This window comes from Hippoglossus stenolepis, chromosome 7 (assembly GCF_022539355.2).
Source record: "Hippoglossus stenolepis isolate QCI-W04-F060 chromosome 7, HSTE1.2, whole genome shotgun sequence".
Taxonomy (NCBI): domain Eukaryota; kingdom Metazoa; phylum Chordata; class Actinopteri; order Pleuronectiformes; family Pleuronectidae; genus Hippoglossus; species Hippoglossus stenolepis.
Window position 1 is genome coordinate 9,571,315 of NC_061489.1, and position 27,823 is coordinate 9,599,137.

Sequence of the window (27,823 nt, forward strand, 5' to 3'; positions counted from 1 at the left end):
TATTAATAATATATTTAAATGTATCTGGGTTTATTAGTTAATCATTTATATAAATTATATTAATAATAGATTTAAATGTATCTGGGTTTATTAGTATATCATTTCCTAGGAATCTGACAATTTAAGTCTCTACAATTCCAGGTATGAAACTCCGGATAATATTAATTCCCTTCTATTTCATTATCATTGTTTTTATCATTTGACTTTTTTTTAAAAAACTTTTATAAAGATCAAGACCTAAATAAAGATGTTACAGAATTTAGGCCAGGCATGAGAAGAAATTAGATTTTTGTTTTTCATTTTTCAGAATAAATTTGAAATGAGAAAAAAGTAGAAATGTCAAGAATAAAGTCAAACTGACAGAAGAGCATGATGGCCAGGTCTAAACCTTTTTTTTTCTTATGCCTGGCCCTAAAACTCTTCTGTGCATGTGTGTGATATATCACCTTTTAAAATTCCATCATGCTGTTGAACCCCCCCAGAAATATCAGCAACATGTTGTCCTCAGTGGCCGTGTGTGTAAGTGACAGCGAGTCCACAAATCTTTCCCACTAATTCAGTTATTAGAAGAACCTGAAGAGACAAGTCTGTTGACAACTTTAATACTGCACTTAAAGGTCGAACCCACTGAAAACCAATACCGTAAATACAACTTCATTTTTTTCAGTTAAACATTTTTTTTTTATTTCTTGGAAATACAACATCATTTCAAATCCTTTGCAGGACCATTGTTGTACATGTTATACTTATTTCTCTGTAATTTTTTTTGTACTTGAAAACATGGTCACTTGTACAACAATATCATAAACAAAGCCTCATGTCACAAATGGAGCCATTGATGACAATAAATTACACTTGCCATGCTAAGGTTTTTGATGATACATTGGTACCTTTGTTATTACTAGATTAACCTTAAATGAAAAAGAACTTGTAATTGAATAAATATGATAAAAAGACACCGGAGATACAAAAGAAACATCCTTCATTCAAAACGGAGCAGAAAAAGATCACAGGGTTGTTTTGGGGGAAGGTTACTTATTCATAATTCGGGGTTTCCTTCATATGAAAAAGAAAATAGGGACATTTTTGCATATTTTAATAACATTGCTAAATCTAAAGCAAAAATCCATCAATAGTAAATACTGACTATATGTAGGAAACTGCCCTTTAATTATAACTGACATTTTAGTTATGATTTTTTTTGTTCCTTTATGTGCAGTTTATGTTTCATAGACCAACGTCATCCATTCACACTCAAAACAGGTTAATCTAGAACAGCACTGTCTTTATACAAACTAGAGGGATTTTCTAGTCTTGTTTCTTTAGTTTTTTTTCTTCAACTCTATGAAAAAGCAAACACATTTAACCCCGATGACCTTTCCCCAAATTGTAAATAATATCACTGTATTCATGTACAGAATATAAAAATCTTTCCAACAGACAAAAAGAGAGAAAAACAAAATAAAATAAACACAGAATGAGGTTTCCAGTCAGTATTAGAGAGGCAAGTATACCGAGGATTTGTAAAGTAAAAAATATTTATAATTAAAAACAAGGACAATTACGACACTTCAACACTTCACTTTGCTCAACACTGAAATTTACAGTGGAACGGGTACTAAATGAAAATATGACGGAGAGAAGCGGAAAAAAAACAAAACAGACTTAACGGTGAGATGAGTAAAAAGCAAATAAAAAATGCAGTGGACCTTCATTCCTATGAAACCAAGCAGGTGTAGAAGAAAAACACATCATGATAGACACTATGTATCATGAACCTGGCAGATCAAGTTATTATACAAATGAGTGGGGGTCATATAGAGGGGCACATATAATGATAGCACAGGCGTACTAGTTCCTGTGCAAGCAATGTTAGTAGAGTAAGAGCACCATGTTGCACTTAAAATAACTTTATATAACTTAGAAAATTAGTTATCTGTTTTATTATTTAGTATTATATTTAAACAATGTTAGATTTCATTTTGTCTCAGCTCTTGAGAGCGAAATCTGAAAGGGTTTTTTGACCCAGAATGACTGTTATTTCAAACATGTGGATGCCAAAGAGGACTTCGGATTGTAAGGAAAGACAAACTCTGGTTGTCATTTGTGACAGTGGTCCAATCCACAGGTGTGCAGCAGAGGGAATAAGAGAAGGCATGCATGAGTCTGAGTGAGAGCCACACAGATCGTAAAATAAAGAGAAAAAAGGTGTGAATATACACGTCCACCTCTGGTCTGGGACCACTCCTGAGGGTTTAAAGAATCCAAAGACAGTCATCGTGTAGACACAGGAACATTTTGAGAGGATTTGTCTTTGGATCCTCTCAGCCCATGGGGAGCCATCTCAGTAACCTAGACCTCTACAAAACCAGCAAGAGGCAGAAATAAGTATCACAGCTATGGGAAGTGTGTGTGTGTTTGTGTGTGTGTGTGTGCACTATGTGAGGAAGGGTCTTTTTCAACAGGTGGTAGCCAGGGATTGGTGTATAGGAGGCTGGAAGCAGCGGACATGCTCCACAGTGGAACTGTCTGTCTCCACCGCCTTCATGTACTTGTTGAGGATGGCGAAAATCTCATTGTTGAGGATCTGGTACTTCCTGATGCGGTCTGCCATCTTCTTCAGGGGCTGTCAAGGGGAAATGCAACAACGGGTGTATTTAAATCATACAGCTGCAAGAAAAAGAAGTAAATACTGTGTGAGTCAATGCAGACACTGTGATACACCCACCACGTTTTTGATGATCTCGTCCTTGCCGTCCTGCCTTTGGACTTTGAGGAGGTGGTAGCAGAAATCAAAGAGATCAAAGCGACGCTGCTGTCCCAACAGCACAATGATGGCACAGCCGGCCCAGTTCAGCCCATCACCAAAGCACTGCCTGCAAGGCGAAGCACATAAGAGACAGCACTTATCTTTCCATTAACGCGAGGCACACATTTAAGACATTTCTGCAAAATAAAATATTAAATTCATTACATATTCCCATTAAGACCTTTATGCAAATACATTCCAGCAGATGTGCAGACATGACATAATAACCTCATATGCATATGTTTTCATTGCTGTTTGTTTGTGTGTCTGTCTTTCAGACAGGATTACTCAAAATCTACTGGATTGATTTCCATGAAATTTTGTGGAGGGGTGCAGCAAGACCCAAGGAAGACCCCATTATATATAGAGCAGATCTTTTGTTTCACTTTCTAACACGGCAACGGTTAGCTTTAATGGAAGTAAGCATTCTTCTCTTTAATTGTGACAAGGGTCTTTTCTGATCCAGGCATACCCTATAGGATCTTTTAGAGTTGCTATGGTGCCAGAGAAAGGAGGAACATGCATGAACGGTTCCTGTCATAAACTACATGATCATGTTTCACCACGTGTGTTGGATGACTGAACTGCACATAGACCAGCTGAGCGTTACTCACTCTGCTGTGAACTCGTGCGTGCCCACAGGGATGCAGTAGACGAACTGCATGGCGCTCCACAGGCGGTGGAACTCCATACACTCATCCACGTGCATCACACCGTTGGTGGGTGGAGGCCCGCGCCACACGGCATCCTGCAGGAAGCTGCGGATGCGCGTCAGGATGACCTCGAACATGGAAAGGCCACAGCACAGGCGTTCTTTGGTCAGCAGGTCTCCCTCACGGGCAATGGCAATTTGCTGGTGGAAAAATGAACAGCCACAATAACATAAAACAACAATAATAATAAATGTTATGGATTTTTCCTCTTTGTCAGACCTCCTGAAGTCAGTGTGGTGTTAAACTCACTTGTGGGGTTCCCAACCTCTCGATTAGAGGCACAAGGTGGAGAGGGGCGTACTTGGCTTCCAGCCGCTTCATCCTCACCTCCAGACGTTCTCCCTCTGTGTAACACACACACACAAGTAAGACACACACACAAGTAAGATGTGACTCAGATGTGAGTCATCTGATTGAGTTTCTTATAATATTCCTCTTTCCTTTACCTTTGATGTAAACTCGAGGCAGAATATTCTGGAAGGGGGCAGCATGGAGCAGATCACACACTTCCTCCTGAGACTGAGATTCAAGGACAAAAAAACAGAGCATTTTCATCAAGAACCTCGCCCCCCTATGGACACCCTTACTGAGCATGCAGGAAGCCATGAGGTGATGATGATTGAACTTCAGTCTAGAGTTAGTGGTTAGTGGTGGGTGTATCACATGCAACACTACTCTTAAATGACCAAAGCGTTGAGAAAACTGCCATGAGTGAAGGAGTATGTTGTTAGATTAGTCAACACTATCTATAGGTTACAAAGAGAAGGAGATAAATGAGTGAATGTGTTAACCATGCCAGGATGCAAACATTAGCTGGATTATAATTTGTCACACTCCAAGTACAAAATCCCATTAAATTGGATTTTGCAACAAGAGGTCAAATTTACAGCCATCTTCTGGATGAAGTGTCAGTAGGGATGTTTTCATTGGCCGCTTAATCATGAACTAACAATCAGAATGGTGACCAATTAATACTATTGATTGAAGGTAGGGTTGGTTATTTGTTTCAGAAACACTTTTTTATCTCATTTTGTTGAAATTCTCTTCAAGTCCCGATAACCATCAGTAAATAAAGTTGTCAGAAAAAAGACAGCAGGTTGCTGTGGCCCTCACAGTACTGTAATATCACTGACCGACCTGCATGCGTGCACCCTGCCCGTGCTCTCCCCTTGTGAAAGACCGGAGACTTCAGGCGAAGAGGCATACACCGCCCAAGCAGAGACGAAGTTAGCGAGCGAGTCACGCAAAAGTCGGCAAGAAGTTGTCAGGCTGTGCACGTTCATAAGGGCGTAGCTTTAACGAGCGGGCCGATGGAGTGGGTGGGGTGTGTCGGTCGGATTTTTTAAAGTGTAGCCAGCTCTTGGGAGAATTTTCCAGGCTTACCAACCCCAAGCTTAATCCGTAAAAAAAACCCCATCTGAGCAGGTTTTCTCCACAGAGGGTCTCATAGTTAACAGACTATGCACCAGACTGACTGCAGAGTGCAGTTTACTCTCATGCACATCAGGGTGACTGCTTGGCTGTGAGAACACGGACATAAAGCGGAAAGTGATGGCGACGTCTGCCTGACTAAGATGCTACAAACTTGGAACTATGGATGTTTTTAAGGTCCACTGCTGTTGGCACATTTTTTTAAATTAACCCCTTGAGTTGATATTTTTTCATAGATCATCTACACTCGTCTATTATATAACATTTTAATCTCGCTGGTTAATGGTAGATAATGTAACGAACGTCAGTTATTGGTTAGTAAATTGTCAGAATGTATTTTGGCATACATGAAGTTGCTTGTCAGTGATGGTTGTCATGGCGATTGTTAGATAAGACAACATGCATGAGGAAAGAGAGCCATGCAATGATTAAAGTAACACACACACACACACACACACACACACACACACACACACACACACACACACACACACACACACACACACACACACACACACACACACACACACACACACACACACACACACACACACACACACACACACGTCAGTGCAGCAAAAAGGTAGACAGAGTGAGGTAGACAGTGTGAGGTAGTGTTGTGTTGACAGGCATTACAAGCTCCCAGAATCAGAGGAGAGAAATGGAGGCAGGAGTTAAGCACAAGACTGAACCAACAACCAACCAGAAATGTTTTATCACCTCTTCCATGGAAGACAAGGACAGAAAGATTCTTTACTGCAGCTGCCAAATTAAATAATCATTTATTTCCTTGAGGTGCCTTATTTTGACAAATTTTAAATTCACTGCAATTCTTAACCTTTTGCTTCCATGGCTGATTGGAGGTGAAACTGTGTGTGCCTAACTAACACGGTGAAAAAAGAGAGGAAAAATAAATAAATAACCACAGCAGCCCAAACCAACAGGAAATAAAAGAGAGGAAGATAAATTCGGTCTCGGCGTCATTGTGATACGACAAGACCTAAGTCCTTACCACCTGAGGTAGTTGCCAGCGTGAAATGAAAAATAGAGTTGTATTTCAGAAAAAACATCAAAAGATCCAACACACTTGGGGGCACTCGGACCAGGCGCCTGACAGTTTCGGTTTTGATTTAGGATGTGAATCAATGCTATAAATTAACCAGAAACCTTCAGGCGCCCTGGTTACGGCTTTCCCATATAACAACATGGCAATCAATACAGCTACACAAGAGCGCCCCTCTCAGAGATCATGCTCAGGGACAACAGAGGTAAAAGAAAGTGGAAAGGTCAGGAAGAAAGTAAGGGGAGACAATTCCTGTGAGGAAAAGAACAGAAATAAACAAAGAGAGAAGGGGAGAGAAGGACAACAAGGAGAAGGAAAAGAAGAAGAAGAGGGGGAAAGAGGTGCAGGAAAAGGAGAGTGAGAATGAGAAGGAAAGGGAAAAGAAAATAAATATGAGAAGGACAAGGAAAGGGAGAACGGGAAGGAGAAAGGGAAAAATAAAGAGGAAAAGGAGAAGAAAAGGGAAAATAGGAAGGAGGAGGAGGAGAAGAAGAAGAAGAAGCAAACAGGAGTATAACAGTGACATAACTGTAAAATGTGAAATTTAGCTTGCAGAGTAAAAAGATCTTACCAGAGCTTGTTCGATGAGCAGACAGAAGAGGATGGCGTTCCCGACTTCCCTTAAGCTCTGGAAGACGTCTGTCTTCAGCTCGGCATACTCAATGATGTCCTTCAGCTGATGGTGAAAGAACTCCAGGATTCCTGGGGTGACAGAAATGGAAAAAATACAGCAATGAAACCCTGCTAAATCCATGTTTTCAATTAAGAAACACATAAAATCTATTATTTAAACCCAACACACAGTGCCTGAGAGTACCTCTTTACGACATTGATTATCTATTTATGAATCAGGTGGCAGCGGGCCTGCCCGGCTGCTCTGACCCACGTTTGGTCACAGCTGGGCATTAACTGCTGACGGTAAGATCAAAGGATGTAAGCCAGGTACAGAACATAAGTAATCTACAGATTACTAAACCCTCGTCATAGGGATATACCATCTGACAGGCCTCTAATCTGCACACACCGTTCCAGCCAAAATGCACAGTTGAAGGTCAGGGGATCAACAAAGATGATACGGAAGTAGGTGGAGGAGTGAGGCATCTGTTGTGGGTCTAATATTAAATATGAAAGCATTTTGTTTCCTTTACCACAAATTGGCAATTACATTCTTCATAGCATTACAGTATTTGTTTTGCTTTACTTTTAACTGTAATATATAATAAATTTATCCCAGATTTAATTTCCATTGCTGCAGAGAAGCTTTTTCCCTCGGTGTGTCCCCAGCTGGCTCATTTACACTCCTCCTCACTGTTTTTACAATACTGGCTGATTGATGGAGTGTGTTGTGTGTTGGAAGAGTTTTCTGATGCTGCAAATTACAATTGAATATTTTTCCAATAGTGTGCAACAGCTGAGCCTTGACTGAACTGAAGTGAGCAAAGGAGGAATCAGCTGGTTTCATAACCCTGCAAACCCAAATATGGCCCATTTATGCTCAATGTTAACAAACCTATGTGTAGACTAGCCAACAGTTCAAGCAAGGACCTGAAGAAGAAATTTCAACAATGTCGGAACATTATGAGGAGAAACTTTGCCGGTCCGTAAGAAACAAATCCATATGATGTTACTACTCCTTCCGTCTCAAGAGGGACACTATCAAGACCTCCATCATTATGTTTGTTGTTGTCAAAAACTGTCTCTGCACTGCCCCCCAGTGGAGGTTTTTGTGTCAGTTACCAGTATTTTTCATCTCTGGGTACGTTCCAATATGTCAATCTTAGCATTTAGATACATGTTAGATACATGATATCACAACATGTGATGAGAAACTGCACAGAAAAAAGTTGTGTTTCCCAGAGAGGAGGGTTAGGTGGTTAAACACGAAAATATTTCAGTGAGACCTTCGAGCTATAAATTTAACCGTCTTCTTCAGAAAAGCTGCTTTATTCGACTCATCCAAAATGAAAGAGTTGATGATTATATGGAGCTTTTAACTGTCCTTGGTTAATTACTCGTGCATCATGGTAACTATCAACACTTGTGTCCATTTGTGAAGTTGGGGCCGAGATACAATGTTTATTGCTATGTTAACAAAACTATTTCATAAAATGATTATTGACTATTGAACTGTTTTGTTTAATGCAGACATTACTAACTTTAACACAAACTAATTTGTAAATGTGAATATGAACTGAAAGTTTACTGATGCAATAACACAGCTGCGACAAATCCTCTCCGCAAATATCAGAGGTAAATGTACCATTTTCAGCATTTCCCCTCCTTCTCTATGCAATTATTAGAACTTAATTACAATTTACAGCTTAAATGGATGTAGACTGGTGTTGTCAATACTGCAGATGTAACTCCACGTGCACTATTTCCTGTAACAGTATTGACGATAAGCTCACCTGGGGAGCCGTACTCATGGCGTGGAAGGCGGCAGATCTTGGGCATGACCTCTATCAGTGTTTTTACGTACTGCAGGATGGTGCCCTGTAACTGTGAAAAGGAAGAAAGGAGGCCAGGGCAAGATAAAGGGAACAAAAATGAGAATCCTGCACACTGGGAGGGATGGAAACACGTTCTCTAGGAATATGGAGATGAATACCAGGCTCTTGACAATCTTAAGGAGCTCCTCCATCACTACAGCGATGCCCTGGTAACCAAGGAGACGGCAGATGGTCTTGAAGTGAGGCGGGCCGACAAAGTTTCTGTAGGAGCTGTATATGTGGGAGTAGGCAATGTTGAGAGGCTGAGGAGAGAGGGAGAAACAGAGAGACGGTGTGAATCTGAAGCAGAAGGGAGGCAAGTCTACGACAAAGGGCACAGGTCACTCCGCTGCTCATTGACCTCCAGTGGCTGCACCCATCTAATCAATAACACTTCTATTTCACATCCATACTTATATTTATTTTCCTATGCCATGATTGTAAATCACTTTGGCTCAACTCCCGTTGTTTTTAATGAGCTGAACAGATTTATTACTTAGTACTTTATTCATGGTCTCCTACTCTCGTTAGCGCTGTCCCTCAGTTGTGAGTCTCTTTGGATTAAAGTGTCAGCTGAATGAGTAAATGTAATGTATGAAATATAAATCATCAGTGACACCATACCTTGGACCCATACAGGTAGTAAGGCTGCACATTCGCTGGCTTGTCTCTCTGTGGCTCCTGGGTGAAGGGGATGGCTGTACGTACAAAGCTGAAAAGAGAGGGGGAAAAATGAGAGAGGAAACAGGCGCAGTCTCTTCCCAAATAGAGCGCATCAAACTTAACTAACCGGTTCGTGGATCCATTGTAGCAGTAGTTAGGGAGGAAATCGAAGTTCAGCTCCCAGAAGACGTGCAGCGTGATTCGTCCGTAGGGAGCCGAGACATTGTGGTTGGCCTCGCGGAACATGGCGTCAAAACTGTCCAGGGTCATGTGCTTGCACAGGAGCCGGTGGGTTAGTCTGTTGATCTCCAGCAGCCACTCCAGCTCCTGCACCGGGGACACACAGAAGAATTGTGAAGAGGTGTGATTTGAACACAAAGTCGGTTTCGTCGGGCTTCAAAAGAATGAAGCTCAGATTTAACAGTGTGTATCATCGGTGTTTGATCTTACCACTATGGAAGTGAGGTCCTCACTCTCAAAGCGGCTGATTGCATGGTCCAGAGACTTGTACATCGCTGCAGAGATCCTCTGGGTGATCAGGCGGTTCAGGTCGATGGAGCGACCGAGCAGCTGAAGATTCCAAAGGAACATAGAGAATCTTATACATATTCTACAAATAAATATTCATAAACATGCTGTAAATAAAGGCCAAAACGATGGCTGTCTGTCTGTATCCTTACATTTAAGGAGTAGATGAGCCAAAATAAAAGCCTAAATGAGCAACAGATAAATAACTTTTTCATTATTCCATTACCTGTACGTGTCTCTGTTTGAGCAGCGTCTCGTAGCGGTTTGATGGAGGGTAAGGGATGATCACTCCATAGTTTTTACACTCTGCTCTGAAGCGCTTGTCAAGAAGGACACTGTGGAACACAAATCATATGTTTGGTACAAATTCAGCAGATCCAGAGAAACAGTTTGTGCCAAAACTAATGCCGCGCATGTGAGCAGGCAAATGTCCGCGTCAGTTGCTCCAGACATTTTCTGCAACTTTTCCTGCAAGCCCCCTGGCAAAATGTGTGAGTGAGCCGAGAGAATACAGCAAGATGAAAAAGAAGAGGCATACTTATACGAAGACACGGATAAACAACGAGATTTTAGACCTTTTGGCAAAATGGTTCCAAACTGGTGTCAAAGAAAAACATGTGATTTCCGAATTTGTACGTCATGTCCTGCATGTTCTACCGAGGCCCCAGCCCTCGTCTGAATGTGACTGAATGTGCGTTATGTCTGAAAATGACTTCATAAAGACGCTTCCTACCTCCCAGCCATTGCTTTGTAGTAGGCAAATATCTGATCCGCTAACTTGTAGACAAACTGGTCAAAGCAGAGGTTCACCTGAAAACAAGAAACACATTGTGAGGGTATTATTTTCCAAGAGCTCCAGAGAGCCAAAGATCGATGCATTTTCGTTCTAAAAACAAGTGGCGTTACCTCAGCTTCAATTTCATCGTAAAGGAACTGCTTCTTGAACTTGGTGAGAGCGTAGTATCCGCTGTCATTATACAAGTCTAGAGGATACAGCACATACCTGGGGGAGGAAGAGTAGCAGTTACATTACGGTTTGTTTACTAAAAGTACAAACACATTCAGTTTCACAGGGATTGTGAAGTGTTTGTCTTACTCCATCATGGAAGGCTCCTTGGTCTCCAGGATGTGGTCGGTTAGGATCCAGGGCATGGACATCTCGATGGGGAACTGGATTCTGCGGCCCATGGTCAGCTCCAGGAAGAACTCTCTGAACCACAGCTGGGACAGATCACAGCACTGCTGCAGGGCCTCTGGACAGCGGAGACGGAGGGGCAAAGAGAGAAAGGGATAAAATGAAATGTCTCCATCTCTACAAGGATTTTACCTTCATATGACAACACACTGGACTGTTTAACATTCTCACCGCTGAAGTTGAGCAGGTGTGTGAAGAAGAAGGAATGTTTGTGGAAGTCCTCTATGGCCACCACGATGGGTCCATCCAGACTGCTGCGGAGAGTCTTCTTCGAGCCACTCTTATCTGCGATCAGTGACTCCAGCATGGTGCGCACCATGTACAGCTGCAGAGGGAGGACAAAGGTGAAAAGATGAAAACGAGAAAACTCCCACTCAGAGCAGGGTTTAGGGGGCAGATGTTCACAAACCACAGCAATCAAACAATATGAATAATTTTCTATGGCTGATCTTCTGAAGTCAAAGAAGCCCGAAATATGGGGAGTTCAGAGAAAAACGATTTGTCTGTCACAAAAAACGTGTTACAGTTTGATTTATTCTCGCGTTTCTTAATCCTCCAAACTTATCCTGGTATCTATAAAATCCAACTAATGGCACATTTTTGCTCAATGTTAGATACGTACACGCAAACAGATGGAGCCTTCTGCCTGTGCTCTGCTTTCATTTCATCTGTACATGTGCACGTCTTCAGAAAGCTTACGGATACGGACGAAACTAAACAAAATGGAGCAGTACCACAGGAAATAGAGGGGGGGGAAGTGTAGACAGTAGTTCAGGCGAGACGACCATAAGACACGAGGAAGAAATTTCAACAATGGGAGACATTTTTGAGGAAATACTTTACAAGTTGGTGAGACACTACAAGGATCTATATAATGTTGCTTCATTACTGCAAAGGGACAAACAGCTGCTTTTGCATCGCTCTTACATTCTGACGTCCTCCTCCAGCATCGACATGTTGATTTAGTCAGAAACTCGACTCGGTGCTGCCCTCTAGTGGAGGTATTGCTTAACAACCATGCCAACATCAAGGACGAATGGAAGTATGTGTGCAGTGAGACACATTGTTTGAAACAGACACATCTGTTTTCATACATAAGGGCAGCGTAAATGACACTGTTAAACCACACACCTATTTTATGATAAAGTAATATTCATCTTATTAATGTGTGTTGAGACTGAAGGCAAAATGTGACTGGGTCAGACAAACAAGTTAAATTTTGCAGGAGGTTCAGAAAGGTTCAAATTTGTTTTTACTTTTTATTTTGTTGCATGAGAACAGAAAAATAAACAATCTGAAAGGGGACATTTTGTAAAATTACTATTTTTTTTAGTTGATCGTGCCTCAATCTGTATTTTTACAGGTATATTTTAAATGAAGGACTTCTACTTTGCGTTGTGTTACTCGTGATTATTGTTTTGTTACTGAACGGGCCCCATTTCTCAAAACCTTGTGCTGACCTCAGTCTGTGAACTAACCTGTGTGCTGGAGGGTCCCACAGCCCTGCGGGGCACTTTGATGTCAAATCCCCCTTTGGGATCCTTCTCTCCCCTCAGACAGGGGTCGTTCGGGGGCTCCCTCGCCCCCTCCCAGTCACAGACCGTCTTTCGAATGGCCTGGAGAACACTGCAAACAAAGCAGGATTATAAAAGTGCAAGAGCCATAAGATTAACTTTAATGTGCATTTATTTAGATCATCTTTATGATTACCTGATGAGGACGTTCTTCTTCTTGCGAACAGCCTGGCGTAGAGGCTCTCTCAGGGTCATCTGAGCAAAGTCCTGCAGCGCTGCGTAGATGGTATTCCTGATGGCCTGGTTAAACACCGACTCCATTCTGCCCATCAGAACCTGCACAGTTCATTACACAGAACCGTCATTGTCTTCGAAATAAGATATACTTGCAGAGAAAAAAATTGATATCATTCTCATGTACATTATTGTATTAATACATTATTGTATTAAAATATACCTCCAGACATAGACAAGACAATAAGAAAATCTGCTCCAAATAACTTGTCTGACTCTTAAAATCTAAAACATCTCCCACTTCACTGAAAAGTCCACTCTCATGTGCATAGGAGGTTTCAAGTTTCACAACACAAATGTGCAAGATGGATACTGGACTATGATTGGCTGCAAGAATCACGCTTGTATATACACATATTAAACTAAGATTAAAAGTAGAGAAACTCTCCCTGTTCTTCTTCTAGTATTAAACTCTACATATGCATCATTCTGCTCAGTGAAAGACAAACATTAAACTGAAGTAATATTTAAAAAAAACACATTTTAGCACAGTGGGGCTGAAAATAAAAGGCTGCAAACAGTTTAGCTTAGCATAAAGGCAGGTGACACAGGGAAACAAACAATTAGCCTGGTTCTCCATTAAAGTAGAAATTTAATTTAACCTAACAACACCTTTTAAAAAACTCTACAGATACAGTCAGGCTAACCCATTCCCCCTCTTCCCGGTCTCTGCTTAGCTCGTCAGCTGCTGGCTGTAGCTTTGGCCTTAGCGAACCCATCAGAGTTGCATCAATCTTCTCATCAAACTCTCAGCAAGTAAACAGATTTCTCAAAAATAGTCAAATTCCAATAAAGTATAAAAATATATAACATCAAAGCATTTTGGTGACTGGTTTTATATCTGCATGTACAGTATGCACAGACCATAGACTGTATATGAAGATGGAGGACAAAAATGAAGCGAAAACATATTGATCGTCCTGGTGGCTGGTCCCAGTATAGGTCATAAACCCCACCTCCTCTATGTTAGTGAATGGGACATGCTATATCATACTACAAAAGTGTGAAGCATAATGATTGACAGGTGAGACTGACTCCTGATTGGTTAACTGGCAGGACCTTGATACCCCACGATCACTACGTGCAGACTCCGGCTCCGAAAGGTGTAGCCAGCTCAAGATGGCAGCACCCGTATCCAGGATATCTTGGCTTAATTTTCGCACAGTGGGAGAGAAGCATCATCCAACTTTATTTATAGTCTATCGCACAAAGTCCTATAACCAGCTGTCGAGGACACCACATACAGATCTCCTCATATTTTCGTAACACACACACACTTCAACACCTGTCTGGGTCACCATGTGTTTTACCTGCAGCCCTTTGATCATGGCGATGACTTCCACCAGGGCAAACTTCTCTTCACTGGTGTAATTGTAACGTGTGGCGCGTTCGTACTCCTCCGCTGTGCCAGGACAGTCCTTGTTACAGAATTTATCCGTGGGATGGACCAGTTTCCACGAGTACTGAAAGAAACAAGAGAGGGCTATAAATAGACCAACTCTGCGGCGATCAATGGCGAAACCACAAACCTTTCTTACCTACAGCCACATAATAAGTATTTCCTCCTCCCATGCATGAACCAAATCAATCCCTCGCTTCACTCACAACTTCCATGACGTGTGTGCTCCACTTGGACAGCAGCTGCAGGCCTCTCAGAGCCAGGTCGAACAGCTCCCTGTACTCCTCGTCCGACTTCTGGCTGTCCAGGCCCGAGCCCGTCACCACTTCGCTGTTGCTGTAGCGCGCCAGCTCCGAGATGAAACGGATGTGGTCCTCCCTGATCTGCACCATCTGCTCGCACAGGTTGTACTGCGGCGAGATGCTGCTCTGGGTGCACGTCCACCTGGGCACAGAATGGAGGAAATAGAGGGTTAAGGGTGGGGGGCAGGAGCAGATGGCACAGTGGTCAAGGATTATGAAGTGGGTATACGAGTAGATATTCCTTACTTGGACTTGTTTTCTTCATAGTGGGCACTCGTCTCAATGTAACGTGACAGCTCTATCTGCATGTCCCCGAACAGCGGAACCACTTGAAGCTGAAAAACAAAAGTGACGATTGTCCCACCAACCGATCATAGCCACAGATATATTCCTGGATAAAAGAGATTAGCCTTACTTTGAAGAATTTGTCAATCTTGCTCAGGTTGATCCTCTTCTTGGCGTCTAGTTTGTAGATGTTACTCACGTTCCCATCCATCAGGTACAGACCAAAGCCCATCACCTGACACACGGAGAGATTTGTTTTTCCAATGACATTGAGCCAGCAAGAGATCACACATTCTGACAGTTATCCGTTGGCAGCATGTTGAATGTGAATTAAATGTCTGTACCTTGAGCAGCATGTGTTTCTCACTTGGTGTCAGATACATTTTGTTCTCATAGTAGTCCACACAGATGTTGACAATGTCGGCCAGAAGTTCCTCGTAGCCAGGAATCACCTCCAGCTGTTGGTGCAGGCACTGCACAGAGACAAAGACGGAAGAGGTCACGGCTGATTTAACAACCATTCATTTGTTAATTTATGCCAGAAAGGGTCTGTTGGCTCCTGTTTATACAGTAAGTATGAATATTGACATCACTGTGTGAAGACCTCACAAATCAAGCCAATTGTAAATGGACGTCAATGGAGCAGTTTATCATTAGAAACCTGGAATCTTGGAGGGTTTTGAACATCATATATGAAGAGAGAGACATTTGTTTCAAATTATGAAATTGTCACTGCCCACATACTTGCAATGCTTCCTTTACATCAGTATGGCTGTAATACATCCACTAGAGGGCAGCGTCGGAGAGTTCCTGACAACAAACATGGCCCTAGTGGTGGACGTTGTGATAAAAGCAGACACGCTGGTCCAACTTCCCAACTCGAAGAGTCTCTCCTCAAACAAATTTCTTCCTCTTGTGCTATGATCCTCTTGCTTGGACTATTGGCTACACTGCCCCCCCCTTATTTCTGGTGGTACTGCTCTGTTTTGCCTGTTTCGAATGTATCCGAAACCTTTCAGAAGACGACATGAATATGGATGAGATTGAAGCAGAGTACAGAAAGAGATGAGCCTTAAACCATCAAGTCAATGACAAACCACAGCTGTGACTATTTCAAATCTGACCCCCGAGATTTAATGTGTGGGTTGAATCCTTCTGATCTAATTCAGCATATTCTGTAGGATAAATATTAGTTAAGGTTAGGGAGGTCAAATGCTTTATTACCTCCACTGAGGAGGTTATGTTTGTGGGTCGGTTTGTTTGTCAGCAAGATTCAGCAGAAACTACAGAACAGATATGGACAAAACGTGGTGAAAGGGTGTGACATGGGTGAAGAGGTTGAGGGTGAAGAGAGAATCCATGAAATTGTGGGTATCCAGATAAAGATGCGGATCCAGAAATTATTTATCACTTGTTCTAACATTGGGAGATTTTTTGACATTTTCACTAATTTCCCAGGAAGAAATTCATGAATCAGAAATGAAAGAAAATTATTCATATTTAGAGGAATGATATCTGTGAGTGTGTGAAATTTGGTGCAGCATTACTGAATTTAAGGGGACTGTTGGGCCTTGTGCAGGAGAGCAGTGCCAGTCTAGTTTCTCTTTTATTCATACTGCATAATATTTTCATGCAACCTAACCTGTCACATGGCCGCTTGGATATAGCTCAGACGTTCATCCCCTCAGTTTGTCTAGCATATCATTTTCTGAGCTATTCATATAGACGCTTAGGAGCTCATCTTCTATAATGTATTATAGACGAGCAGAATATTTATGTGCATTTGCAGCAACCTTTTGATCAAAAGATTTTTGATCCTGTGCCACTTTGACAAAGACTCAAAAGGAGAAAAAGCCTTTAATCAACCTACAACGTAAATATGACGGACAGGGTCTGACAACCAACCTGAGTGATCCTATTGTGGTTCGCTAAAAACATGGAGAGATTCTGGGACTCCTGGATGGACTGAGGGTCAGCCATCTTCCTCAGGAACTGAGCCGCCCTGCAGACAAGGGGAGAGAAATGTTCATCTGGCTGCTCAGAGGAAGAAACTGGATTTTCTTTGGAGTGTGACACACTACCTTTTGTAGGCAGAGTGATCATTCTTGACGCTACACTTCATGTTCTTCAGTTCATCCAGCACCGCAAACATGTTGATGAACTTGCCCAGAGTGAGCAGGTAGGCCTCGGACACAAAGTCCTTCCTTCTCTCAGCGTGGCACAGACGCTTCACTTCACCACAGAAACGCTCAATGGCTTTCCGCTGTAAACAAAGAGAAACCAGGATACATGAAATAGATCAGTGACCATTTCACCAACAAACAATACAGTTTAAAACTATGTCTATTGATCTGTTAATTATGAAATATAAAACTAGCAAATTATCAGGTGGCTGAGTCTTACCTGGAAGTACATGAACTTCATGAGCTTGGTCACCTCAGGTTCTAACACTTCCACGGTTTTCTCATAGATTTCAACTCTGTTGGGCTGCTCGTTGCATTTCACCTAGCAGACACAAGAGGGAGCCATCACACAACATGATATTGCAGCGACAGTACAATATTGAGTTTCTCATAAATGATCATGATTCAGAAAAGATTGTGTCACAAAAAAAATGTCTTTGATGTTATGTAAAAACTGTCCCTTTCCAGTTACTGAAAATAATATTATGTGAAATACTTAGGTCAGGTGCAGCTTTGTCCACCTAGACTAGATTCAAATATCTTTCAAAAAAGTGAGATTTAGCGATGAATTTTCAAATGAGCTGATAAATGAGTTCAAGTTTGTACTTGTATACTTATATCTTCGTTTGGACCATTTAAAGCATAAACCTATGGATTAAGGACATTTTGGCCATTCCTATCTTTTTTCATTATGTTTAGGGAAAGGGTTAGAATTAAGTCTCAGGCAGGTTTACGTTAGGGTTAAAATGCAGGACTCTGAATGCTCCGACTGCTACTAGGGGCTGTTAATGTAAAAATAGAAATGAGTAAAATAGAAAAAAATGTAAATGCTAAAAAATATCAAATTCAAATTGATTGGTTATAATCCCACCTTAGAAGGAATAAATAAATAAGTCAATAAAATAATGTTAAAAGAAGGCAGGGCAGCAGGAGCTTTAGTTCTAATAAAAATTCTCCCAACCTCCAAGGCCTCTCCCCTGGCTCGTACATTAAAGGATGAGGCATGTTCATATGACAATTTATAATAAATAATAATAAATAACAGCAATTATAAATAATACCAAAATTCCTAATAGGAGTAGTATTTTGAAGTTAAGACTCTATCCAGAGTCCAGAGATATGAAGAACATCTGTCACCCCTATATATACACATATATGCACACAATGGGTGAGTAGAGTGCTTATGAATAAAATGCTTAGGAATATAAAACACACAACAATTTTTAAAGGCCCCATATTTTACACCTTTCTCGGATATAATTTGATGTATTGGTACCCCTAAGATGATATATCAGTGGTTTAAAGTAAATGTGTATGTCCATGTCTTCTCTTCTGCCTCTCTCTGGAGCTGCAGACAGAACAGACAGTTTTCGCCTGCCTCTTGAGCCCCTCCTCTGATTGGCTGACTGCACTTTGAGTGACACACGACCAGGCCTATCACCGGTCTCATTCTGGTGCATTGGACGATCTCTGGCTGTAAACACAGCTGAAAGTCATGCTATGTTTGTATACCGCTATAGAAGATCAGCCACATATTTACAGTCGGTTACAACAGGATGTTTCTGAACGGAGTTTCAATACAGAGTAATGTCTACGTTACTCCGTAGTGAGCACAGTGACACGGCACGTCAGAAGAAATAAAGCGTAACCGCTGGTCTTGAACAGTAACGTTCTCAGGAGGAATGTGCACGGACACATTCTCTTCCGTGCATCCCTCCACACTGCAGTGTTTCTTCAGTTTTTTTTGTTGTGGTTAGCCTGTGGTAGCTAACAAGCTGCTAGCTCAGCAACAAGTCTGCTTGGTGTGGCGTTCTGTGTGGATGGGTAGTGGTGGGGAGCGGGGGTGGTGGGTTAGGACTCTGGACTGTATTTGACACAATATGGGCCCTTTAAATATGATCAATACAAAAAGGGTGAGGGCAGCGCGTGATGGTTGATCTGCTGCGTCTCGAGCACATCTGATGTTCACACGGAACATAGACTCTACAGTATGACACCGAGCATCTTCCGGTCCTGCACATATTTCATATTTTAAACAAATGAATGAATTTAGTCACCAGAAAAGATAGGCCATAGATTAGAGTGCTTTTACTTTGACAGAGGTACAAGGTAATGTTGCAAATATTTATGTTTGTGACATATTCAACAGATAGACATTGAAACTGTCTGTTGTGCTGTGAAGTGCATGCAGCAAGCGGAAGAAAATAGACAAGGCCCAGGCTCTCTAAAAGAGCTGCACGGTTCGGGTGTGCCTCACATGGGCAGTGTGGACGTTCTAACCGGTTAACATGGAAGCTCACATAATGCTCACACATCTAGGGTGGCCCCTGGACAGAAGAATGTGTGTATGTGCTCATCAGTCAAAAAGATATGCAGCTCTCTCTCTGTGTGTGTGTGTGTGTGTGTGTGTGTGTGTGTGTGTGTGTGTGTGTGTGTGTGTGTGTGTGTGTGTGTGTGTGTGTGTGTGTGTGTGTGTGTGTGTGTGTGTGTGTGTGTGTGTGTTACCTGGGGAATAGCTCTGGAGCAGCTTCTCCAGGTGTAAAGCATCACAGCGTACTCATGTCCTTCCTCCAGCATCTCATTCTGCACAAATAAAAAAAACACGAGACTTGATTCATTCTCAAAGTACAGTTGTGGCAAATTAATCTATGTTAGTGTATCTCTTGTTTTTTTATATTGGAATGTTACTACTGAAATTGTTGTAACCGCACTTAGCAGCACAGAATATGCCCAACATTTCAGAGGAGCCACATGTCCCAGGGTGAATGGGGCTTGATAAATATTTGAGCAGGGGACGATTTCCTCCATTCAGACGTAGCTAAGACAGATTTCTCCGTGACTCGCTTTAAACAAGGAGAGTCCTCAAATAGACCAGCCTCCACCTCAATGGGACTTCCCCATTGAATAGGGTTAAATAAAGCTCCACTTCCCCTCTTTACCAGTCGAATCACACTCTCCATTCATTCACCATCAGGGGAAAGAGCTTTAGTGATCCATCGGCAGCCTGATACACCACCATCCTGTGTGTGAGGGGAATGTTTATCTATGTGAGTGTGTGTGGTGCTACAGGCCTAGCCAAGTCTGAACAAAGGAGCCAAATGATAATCAATTCACAAAAATACAAGGCTCTCTTTAGGGCGTGAGACTGCTCTCCTCCGTCTCCTTTGTGTTCACTGAAAGAGTAACAGCAGCGACTGAAGACAGACAACAACAAAACAGTTTTAACCAATTACATGCATAAACCAATATGATGACAGGCCGTGACCTGTGGTTCTGGGGAAACTGGAACACAAATCTCACCATGCTGGAGTGGACCGTGGCTTGCTCTATATAACGAGCGATGCCAGTGACGAACGCGTTCCTGTCTTCGAAGTTGGTGTCGAAATTAGCCTGCAGAAGAGGGGGAGAAGAGAGTGAAAGTGAAAACTGAAAAATGTCTGAACCAATGGGGACGATGGCGAATGGCGGTGGCTGCGTTTGTGAGAACGTACCTGGTACATGATGGAGGAGGGAGGGGGTTCGATGCATGGCTGCTGGTCCGGGAGGGGCAGCTCCTCCAGCAGGTCCACGTTGGACAGAGCATCCTCCAGGGTCACGTGGGTCGTCATGGTAACAAGCCGTCACTCACACAACAACGCAGTCTGACAGAGAGAGAGAGGAAGTGACGTGAGATAAGGAGGCAGAAGAAGCTCCAATGCAGAAAGCAAGATGCATGATGGGAGGAGTATAAATTGAGTTGACAATAACATCTGAACATCACAGGTATCGGAACAAATTAGGGTGAAAAAGTTGTTAATTGAATATAAATTTTTCAAGTGGCAGTAATACAACTGCAAACTTAATGGACATAATCATGATATCATCAATCAATTCAAATAAACACATTGGGTATTGTCGATGAAAGGATGCTTGAGTTGATCTGACAGGGCTGTGGGGGCCAACTGATAGAAATGAATTCAATATATCCTACAGTCAGAGAATGCTTCTCAGTCACAAAGACATGTAAAACATAATGTCTAGACAATCTCATTTCCTCTTGTGAAACCCTTTGTGCGCTGAGCGGTGCAACATTTCTCTGTGTTCACCCTGCACCTGTATCCCTGCTGAGGCCCCCAGCTGTTTCCTTTTTAACTTCGTATTCGACTGGAGGAACAGATGAAGCGTCTAACTCTTGAAATGCAGAGACCTGGAAATCTCACAAATGTGAGAAAGGCAAGACAGAAGTCTGGCAATGAATGACATTTAAAAAAGAAAATGGCTATCTGACATAGAAGGTGGATCCACTGGAAATGATAAAAAACGTAAGAGAAAAGTCCAATTTATAGCTTTTATATAGAGTAAAATGCTATATATGATGAGCACACAGGTGTATATACGGCTAATGCGCATGGCCATCATTAAGGCCACTCTCTGCCTGATTTGTGTCTGGAATAAATGACCAGCTCCTCTTGAAACTGTACAGTCCCCGTCGTGCCCTCCCCTCCTCATAAAAAAAAGCAGCCCAGCAGTGTGTATGCGCCCGCCTGTATATCATGTGCCTCTCAGAAACGAGCGTTTTTCACGTCTGACCTGGCAGACAGCAGCGATAATAAGCTTAATATTCACAGCCAGAGAGAGCATGACTCGAGCTGTGGGGTGCCAGGGGCCAAACAGCGACGAGAGAAGAGGCAGATAAAAACCAAACATGGCCGTTTCTCTTTCCCTTGTTAGAGGCAGGCAAAGAATTTAGAGCAACAGAAGGTCGAATGTTGCATCAAGCTGTTGAACGTAGTATTTCATATGGATAAAGGTTGGGTTATGGCACCTTATATAGAGATGTTCAGATACAGATACCAGCATCAAAATACCAAGTTGAGCATCGGCAAGTATGCAAATGTACCGATCAGATGCTACATTTTCTTTTTTAAGTATGTATATAGATACACACACACACACAAGTATATAATACAAAGAAAATATTCCTCTGTTTTAAAAGAATTATCACAAGTAACACAAAAACACTTTGAAATACCAGAGAAGAAAGCTGAAGTCCAGCTAATATTGGGGGAGGTAGCAGTCTGTAAATGCTGAAATGCCGGAAATGTGGTGCAGTAACATCTAAGTTCAGTGGTAAACCTATAGTTAGACCTAGCAGCGCTAACCAAACGTAGGAAAACCCCTATTTGTTTTTGTTTCTGGCGCATTGATTTCCAGTAGGCTAGGGTTAAGCAGAGCTAGTTAAAATCTCAGAACATTTCACACTGGGAGGTTCAGGTATAAAGCTGATGTGTACCTTACAAAGGACTAATGCTTTGCGGGGTGCTGCTAGTGTTGCCAATTACAATACAATTAATAGGCCAAACAAAAACAACAGCAATAACCACTTCCATAGCGGGTTGTTAGCATACAGCTGTTAAAATGTGTTGTATAGGTTGTTACTGGTACGGATCTGTACTCTAGATCGGCTGATACGCAGAGTCCAAGCATCGGAATCAGTATCAGGAAGGGAAAAGTGGTTTCGGAAGATCTCTTCCTTATCCAGCTCGTCATTTGTCCAGGCACTCAGCCACACACAGACAGTAATGGCACTCTTCACATCTAAATGTCAAAACAACTGATTGGCCAAATTAGCATTCAGCTTTTCTATCTGATGACATCATAGAAAGGGTAAAAATCCAAAAGTGATCACAGTGACTTTCTGTAGCCAGCAGAGAGACACGTTAACGACACACACACTGACAGATGCCGATGTCATGTGACACATTTGTTGCTGGTCACGCTCACTAATGTGATCATAATTATGTGAAAAAGGAGGTGGGTGCAGTTTCCTGTCACAACAAACTGCCTAAGTGAACCCGATGTATGTGATGGCTGCAGCTGGGTGAGGTGAACCACAAGTTGTCGAATGACTCAGTCATCAAACTTCTGTGACACTAAACTCTTTCACGTATAGATGGTAACAGAGTAAATGAATGTAGATGGATTCATATGTTAAATCTATGTTGTCCTCTCTATTCGGATTTGTCATTTTATTTGGATTTATCACTTTATTTTAATACTGTCTCCACTGTCTCTCTTTTTTGGGGTTCCTGATACATATTTCTTTACATATATTTATATAGTATTTCAATATTTGAATAGCTTATATTTAATTCATCATCCTTTACTTTATAGTCTCAATTTGTGTGGGTTACATAATTGGACATCTATAGGTTTGCTCCACGCAAACTCTCTTATTACTAGTTTGAAGAAGTACTCTAAACTACTGGAAATATTAATACAAAACTTGGTGGAAGGATGTGGTATGGATCAGGAAAGAACCAATTCAATTTTGGTGTCCTTCTCAAGGCAAGACCTTACAAATGATAGAGAACCCCAACAGTTCCCACAATGAGCAAGCACCTTGGCCACTGTGGTGAGAAAAAAACGTCCTCATTTACTGGAAGAGACCTCTAGCAGAACTAGACTCAATGTGGACGGCCATCTGCCTCTACCGGTTGGGGTGGGCAGAGAGAAATGGGGAGGAGAGGGGAGATGGGTGGAAAAGAGGGGAGAGAGGAAAGAGAGAGATAGGGGGAGGGGAAGAGAGAGGAGAGAGAGTCCAGGAACAGTTGTGCACCATCAGGTTTCAGCTCTGACAGACTAGTTGTTATAATAAAACTATAAGAGTGATAATTATGGATGTAAAGATGTTATTAATGATAGCAGCAATATAAGTGGCATAATTTTCCATTGTAGCGTTTAGTGCCACTGACATAATGAGAGTTTTAGTCCTGTGCAGAAACCTATAACTTCTGCTTATTAGCATTCGATTCTTGTTTTTTGAAATATGTATATATTTATACTCCTCAGTGATGCTGGTGCATGCCAACAAGAGCTTAGGTTGAAATGTCAGCACCACCTTTACCCGTGTGTGCTCCGGTGTGTTTGCGTACAGAATATTAAAATGGAGGATTTTGTCATCTTGAAGAAGGTGTTTCCTGTATTCTCTGAACTGCTGTGACTGCTACAACCTGAATCCACACTTCTGCAGATTCTTTCTAGGCTCAGTTGGTTATTTTTAACTGTTGAGTTTGTAGAATACAAAACATACAGCTCGCTACAAGCGGCTTTGTCAGGCACACAAACATGCACAGTACTGCTAAACTCCCATCTGTGCTTGGGAAACACGGGCGCAGACTGAAGCCTGGTTTGGCTGAACAAACTTTCCCACCCTATACCAGGCTCTGTTCAACAGTTGGTGTGTGTGTGTGTGTGTGTGTGTGTGTGTGTGTGTGTGTGTGTGTGTGTGTGTGTGTCATTCTTTACAAAGCAAAGGGCCCCTTCATTCCCTTCTGAACACTTGGTAAAGTAGCTGCAGGCCTGTGTTATGGCGGAACGACAGAGACAACAACTCCTCTCAGAAATCCAATACAGTAGTTGAACTATTAGACAAACTCAACACAGAACATCAATGCTTTGCACAGCGAAACCCCCTCGGGCCAATCTGACATTAAAACTAAAGCTTCAACACATCACACACTGGGCTCAGATCTCCTCATGACAACAATAAACCGTGAGAATCCAAGGTTGTTGAGGAGGTTCTCCAAATAATCCAACTAGAATGAGACAGTGTGGGGGAAAGCATCACGAACACAGATGACGCATGGTTTGTAGGAGAAAATCTTGACCGGTATGTGCTGCTGGGGCTTTGTGTAAAACATCCTGCCTGAGATCCACACAGTGAGAGAAAGTGTGTCAACTGCAGGGTCACAGCCCTCAATGGGATCCCCCCCGCCCCGAAGGCAAGCTTTGTAATATATATTCATACACACAATAAGACGAGATCCGCTCAGCGTGGAAGAAACAGGAATCTCGAGCATTTAAACGCACACGGTAATTAGCACACACACACATATAGACACTAGTGTGTTCCAGCAGCATCGGTGCAGTCGACAGTGTGTCGTCATGTGCAGGATGCCGGCAGGCTGAGGTATGTGACAGGCTGATTGTCATTTCAAACACCCGGCAGTGCAAAACTGTTGTCGTCTCATGATCGGTCGCCCATGATGTCACGCTCACCTTTTAGACCCAACGACAATGACATAAGCGTGGATCACATGACTACGCTTTGACAAGTAGAGGCGGAGGGTAAACAAACACCTGACCCAACATCACCAAAACTATTATTTTAAAATTATTTGAATGTACTTTAATTTAATCTCAAAACAGAAATGTTCATCTCTCAGTGTTGTTTTCCTTTACTTCCCTTTTCTTCAGCTGGTTGGTTATTTATACTTCTACAGGCCTTTGTCTTTCTATTTACTCAACTGTAAACTAAAGCAGCAGTGCTGTCATCTGATCTAGTTGTCCAAAAAGAATAACTATAATGATGTATGATGATAGATCTCACAATAGCCGCATTATGTGGATATGACAGGGGCTGAAACTACAGCTTCATTGTTGTTAAGCTTCCACTTACTACTACAAATATCATTTTACACATTTGGCCTTTGAATTGTCATAACATTTGCTTTACAGTTTCTCAGAGCCCAAGATGTGGTCTTCACATGTCGTGCTATGTCCAACCAAACGTCCACATTCTGAAGATATTCAACTTACAATGGTGTAGAACAGAGAAGTGACCAAGTGCTTACATTGAAGAAGTTGTAATGACTGAATGTTTGGCATTTTTGCTTCATTTATAATTCAAATCAATAATTTGATGATGAAAATACTTGATGCTTCTTTCCCTGCTAATGAGCGGAGTTACTTACTGTATATTTAAATCCAAGATAACTCAATACCAATACATTCTATTTTCATCTAGAATCTCTTCCATACCACATCCACACTCTTTAAGGTTTCTTGTTTTATTTCTTCCACTAAAAAATATTTTTTTGATTTTATTTTTGACTTATTCAAACTGAACGTCTGATGATAGATGGTTTCATATGTTGACTGTACATTCCTCAGAGGCCAATGTGTGATTTAGATTCGGGCTGGGCAATAAAAAACATAACTAATTATTCATCAGTAGCAAATTGACCAAGCTTCAGTATTTATTGATATATTGCTTATGCATTGTGTGAGCACAGTGAGGCGGTATGACACATAATTGATGCAAATCAGAGTTGTAACATTTTTAAATGTTTCTAATTCTCTGCTCATGGAGAAGAGTTTAAAAGCACAAAATTCACTCAGGAGCAAAAAATCTGTTAAAATAAATAATAATGTGACATTTATCGTGATAATCATTGTTATCGACCGATGAGAACAGTTTTATCGTCCAGCCCTAATTTTGAGCAATAACCCTGACTCTGCTTGATAGAAGTATCACATGAATAATATTATTATTATACATTATAAAATATTTTTTGTGCCTGGCTCAGTAGCAGCAGCAGCAGCAGCAGCAGCATCTACAGCCTCATCATTACGTCACTGCTGGCTGCTGAGGGGTTGGCGTACACATTTACAACTCCAGTGAGTCTGCAACAGTGGCAGCTTCACGTCTGTGCTGCCGAGTGACAGGATGCAGACAGACAGCAGAGATATAATGGGTCGTTAGCGACAAAAAAAAAAGAAGAGAAACAACAGTGATCAGACTCTGGTGTGAGGCGGAAGTAGGTGAACCTGTCATCTGTGCATCGGCAGCAGGCCTGTCTGTGTGTGTCTGTGTATGTCTGTACTTGTATCTTTATGAGGACCATTAATAGCATATAAAGTGGGGACATTTTGAACGGTGCTCACTTTTACATTGGTCTCTTTAAGGATTAAGATTTGCTATTAGTAAGGGTTTGAGTTTAATTTTGACACCTATCGTTAGGGTAAGTGGCTGAGGCTGCTAGGACCTTTTCCAGCATTTAACACTACCACCAGGGGACTCATGTCCCCTGGTGGTAAACCTTGTGGCAAACCTTGTGGCAAAACATCATGTCTGATGGCCTGGTTAAGGTTGGTGATAACATGTGAATTGTGGTTAGACATGAAATTGGTCATGGTTAAGGTTAGGGATAAGGTTTTGGCTAAGCTGTCCTCAATGAATGGAAGTGAATGCAGAGTCGTAATAAGGATAGCTGCACAGACCTGTGTGTTCGTGTGTGTTCGTGTGTGTGTGTGTGTGTAGCCATTTTTGTTGCATGTTTTGGACCCTTTCCAGCATAAATCATCAAGGGGACCAAAGCCCAGTCCTCTTGTGTGTGTGTGTGTGTGTGTGTGTGTGTGTGTGTGTGTGTGTGTGTGTGTGTGTGAGTGTGTGTACGTGGGTGTACGTGTGCGTGTGTGTACGTGTGTTGCATTGGAGTAAAACAAAATGCTGAATGGGAGTGAAAGCAGCAGCGGCCGCAGCATCACATTCGTCCCCTCGCACACCACCATCTCCTCCCTGGCTAAAAAACACCGTCCATCTGCCGGGGATCCATCCATCCCCCGGTGCACTTGCTCCGGCAGAGACCCTCTCCTCTCCTCACCCCACCCATCTAAGCTACGCTGCCGCTGGAAGCTAACGGGGATCCGGGAGACGCTCCATCCGCCCGCCGGGTGCCGGAGCACGACCAGACCCGGTGTCTGTCTGCTCGGTGTGATACGATGCGAGGGGGAGAACAAGAAAGGACCGAGAGGAGGTGGAAAGGAGGACAAACAGGCAGCTCCCTCTCTCCCTCTCCCTCTCTCTCTCTCTCTGGTCTCCAGCCATCATCACTACCCAGCGCACATCTTTAGCGCTGCGGCTCCATCCGCCGCTACATGCAGCACGTACCTGTAAATTTCATGTCCGTCCGCAGAGACGCGAGGGCGGCCGGGCGGTGTCGCGGCGTCCGGGGGCTGCAGGTCCGGCGAATCCTGGGTTCGTGCCGTTTTTCGGTTTCCTCCTTTCCTCCGCTCGTCTTCTTCGCCGATTGATGCTCCAGTTTCGCCCAGGACCGACCCAGTGCTGCTAATCCACCCCACACAAAGAGCAGAAAATGGCTGCAAGTGCATTTTCTTAAAGGCACAGGCAC

General features: G+C 42.4%; 1 protein-coding gene across 2 annotated transcripts; it reads right to left on the reverse strand.

Annotated features, from left to right (window-relative positions):
- Window positions 1-586: 586 nt before the first annotated feature.
- On the reverse strand, window positions 587-27,799 carry cyfip2 (cytoplasmic FMR1 interacting protein 2). 2 transcript variants are annotated; one of them, XM_035162191.2, is made up of 30 exons: window positions 27,583-27,796; window positions 20,360-20,509; window positions 20,169-20,258; window positions 19,374-19,451; window positions 17,089-17,190; window positions 16,767-16,948; window positions 16,591-16,687; window positions 15,030-15,158; window positions 14,816-14,920; window positions 14,647-14,735; window positions 14,305-14,542; window positions 14,010-14,162; window positions 12,602-12,741; window positions 12,370-12,517; window positions 11,063-11,216; window positions 10,793-10,949; window positions 10,603-10,699; window positions 10,430-10,506; window positions 9,923-10,031; window positions 9,619-9,738; window positions 9,296-9,495; window positions 9,130-9,217; window positions 8,625-8,768; window positions 8,425-8,515; window positions 6,588-6,718; window positions 3,969-4,041; window positions 3,772-3,866; window positions 3,424-3,662; window positions 2,729-2,876; window positions 587-2,626 (listed from the first exon to the last, which is right to left on the reverse strand). In XM_035162191.2, the coding sequence occupies exons 2-30, from the start codon at window positions 20,474-20,476 to the stop codon at window positions 2,459-2,461; spliced, it is 3,759 nt and encodes a 1,252-aa protein (XP_035018082.1). In that variant the 5' UTR covers window positions 20,477-20,509; window positions 27,583-27,796; the 3' UTR covers window positions 587-2,458. The 2 variants fall into 2 exon arrangements, with proteins under 2 accessions (XP_035018082.1, XP_035018084.1); XM_035162193.2 differs by lacking the exons at window positions 587-2,626; window positions 2,729-2,876; window positions 3,424-3,662; window positions 3,772-3,866; window positions 3,969-4,041 and adding an exon at window positions 4,050-5,968 and having other exon boundaries at window positions 27,583-27,799.
- Window positions 27,800-27,823: the final 24 nt, after the last annotated feature.

Coding starts and splice junctions, on each gene's coding strand:
- cyfip2 (XM_035162191.2), bottom strand. CDS start 20,476: ATGACGACCCACGTGACCCTGGAGGATGCTCTGTCCAACGTGGACCTG. Junction 14,921..15,029: donor AGAAACACATGCTGCTCAAG/GTACAGACATTT, acceptor TCCGTGTGTCAG/GTGATGGGCTTTGGTCTGTA. Junction 14,543..14,646: donor TATGAAGAAAACAAGTCCAA/GTAAGGAATATC, acceptor TTCTGTGCCCAG/GTGGACGTGCACCCAGAGCA.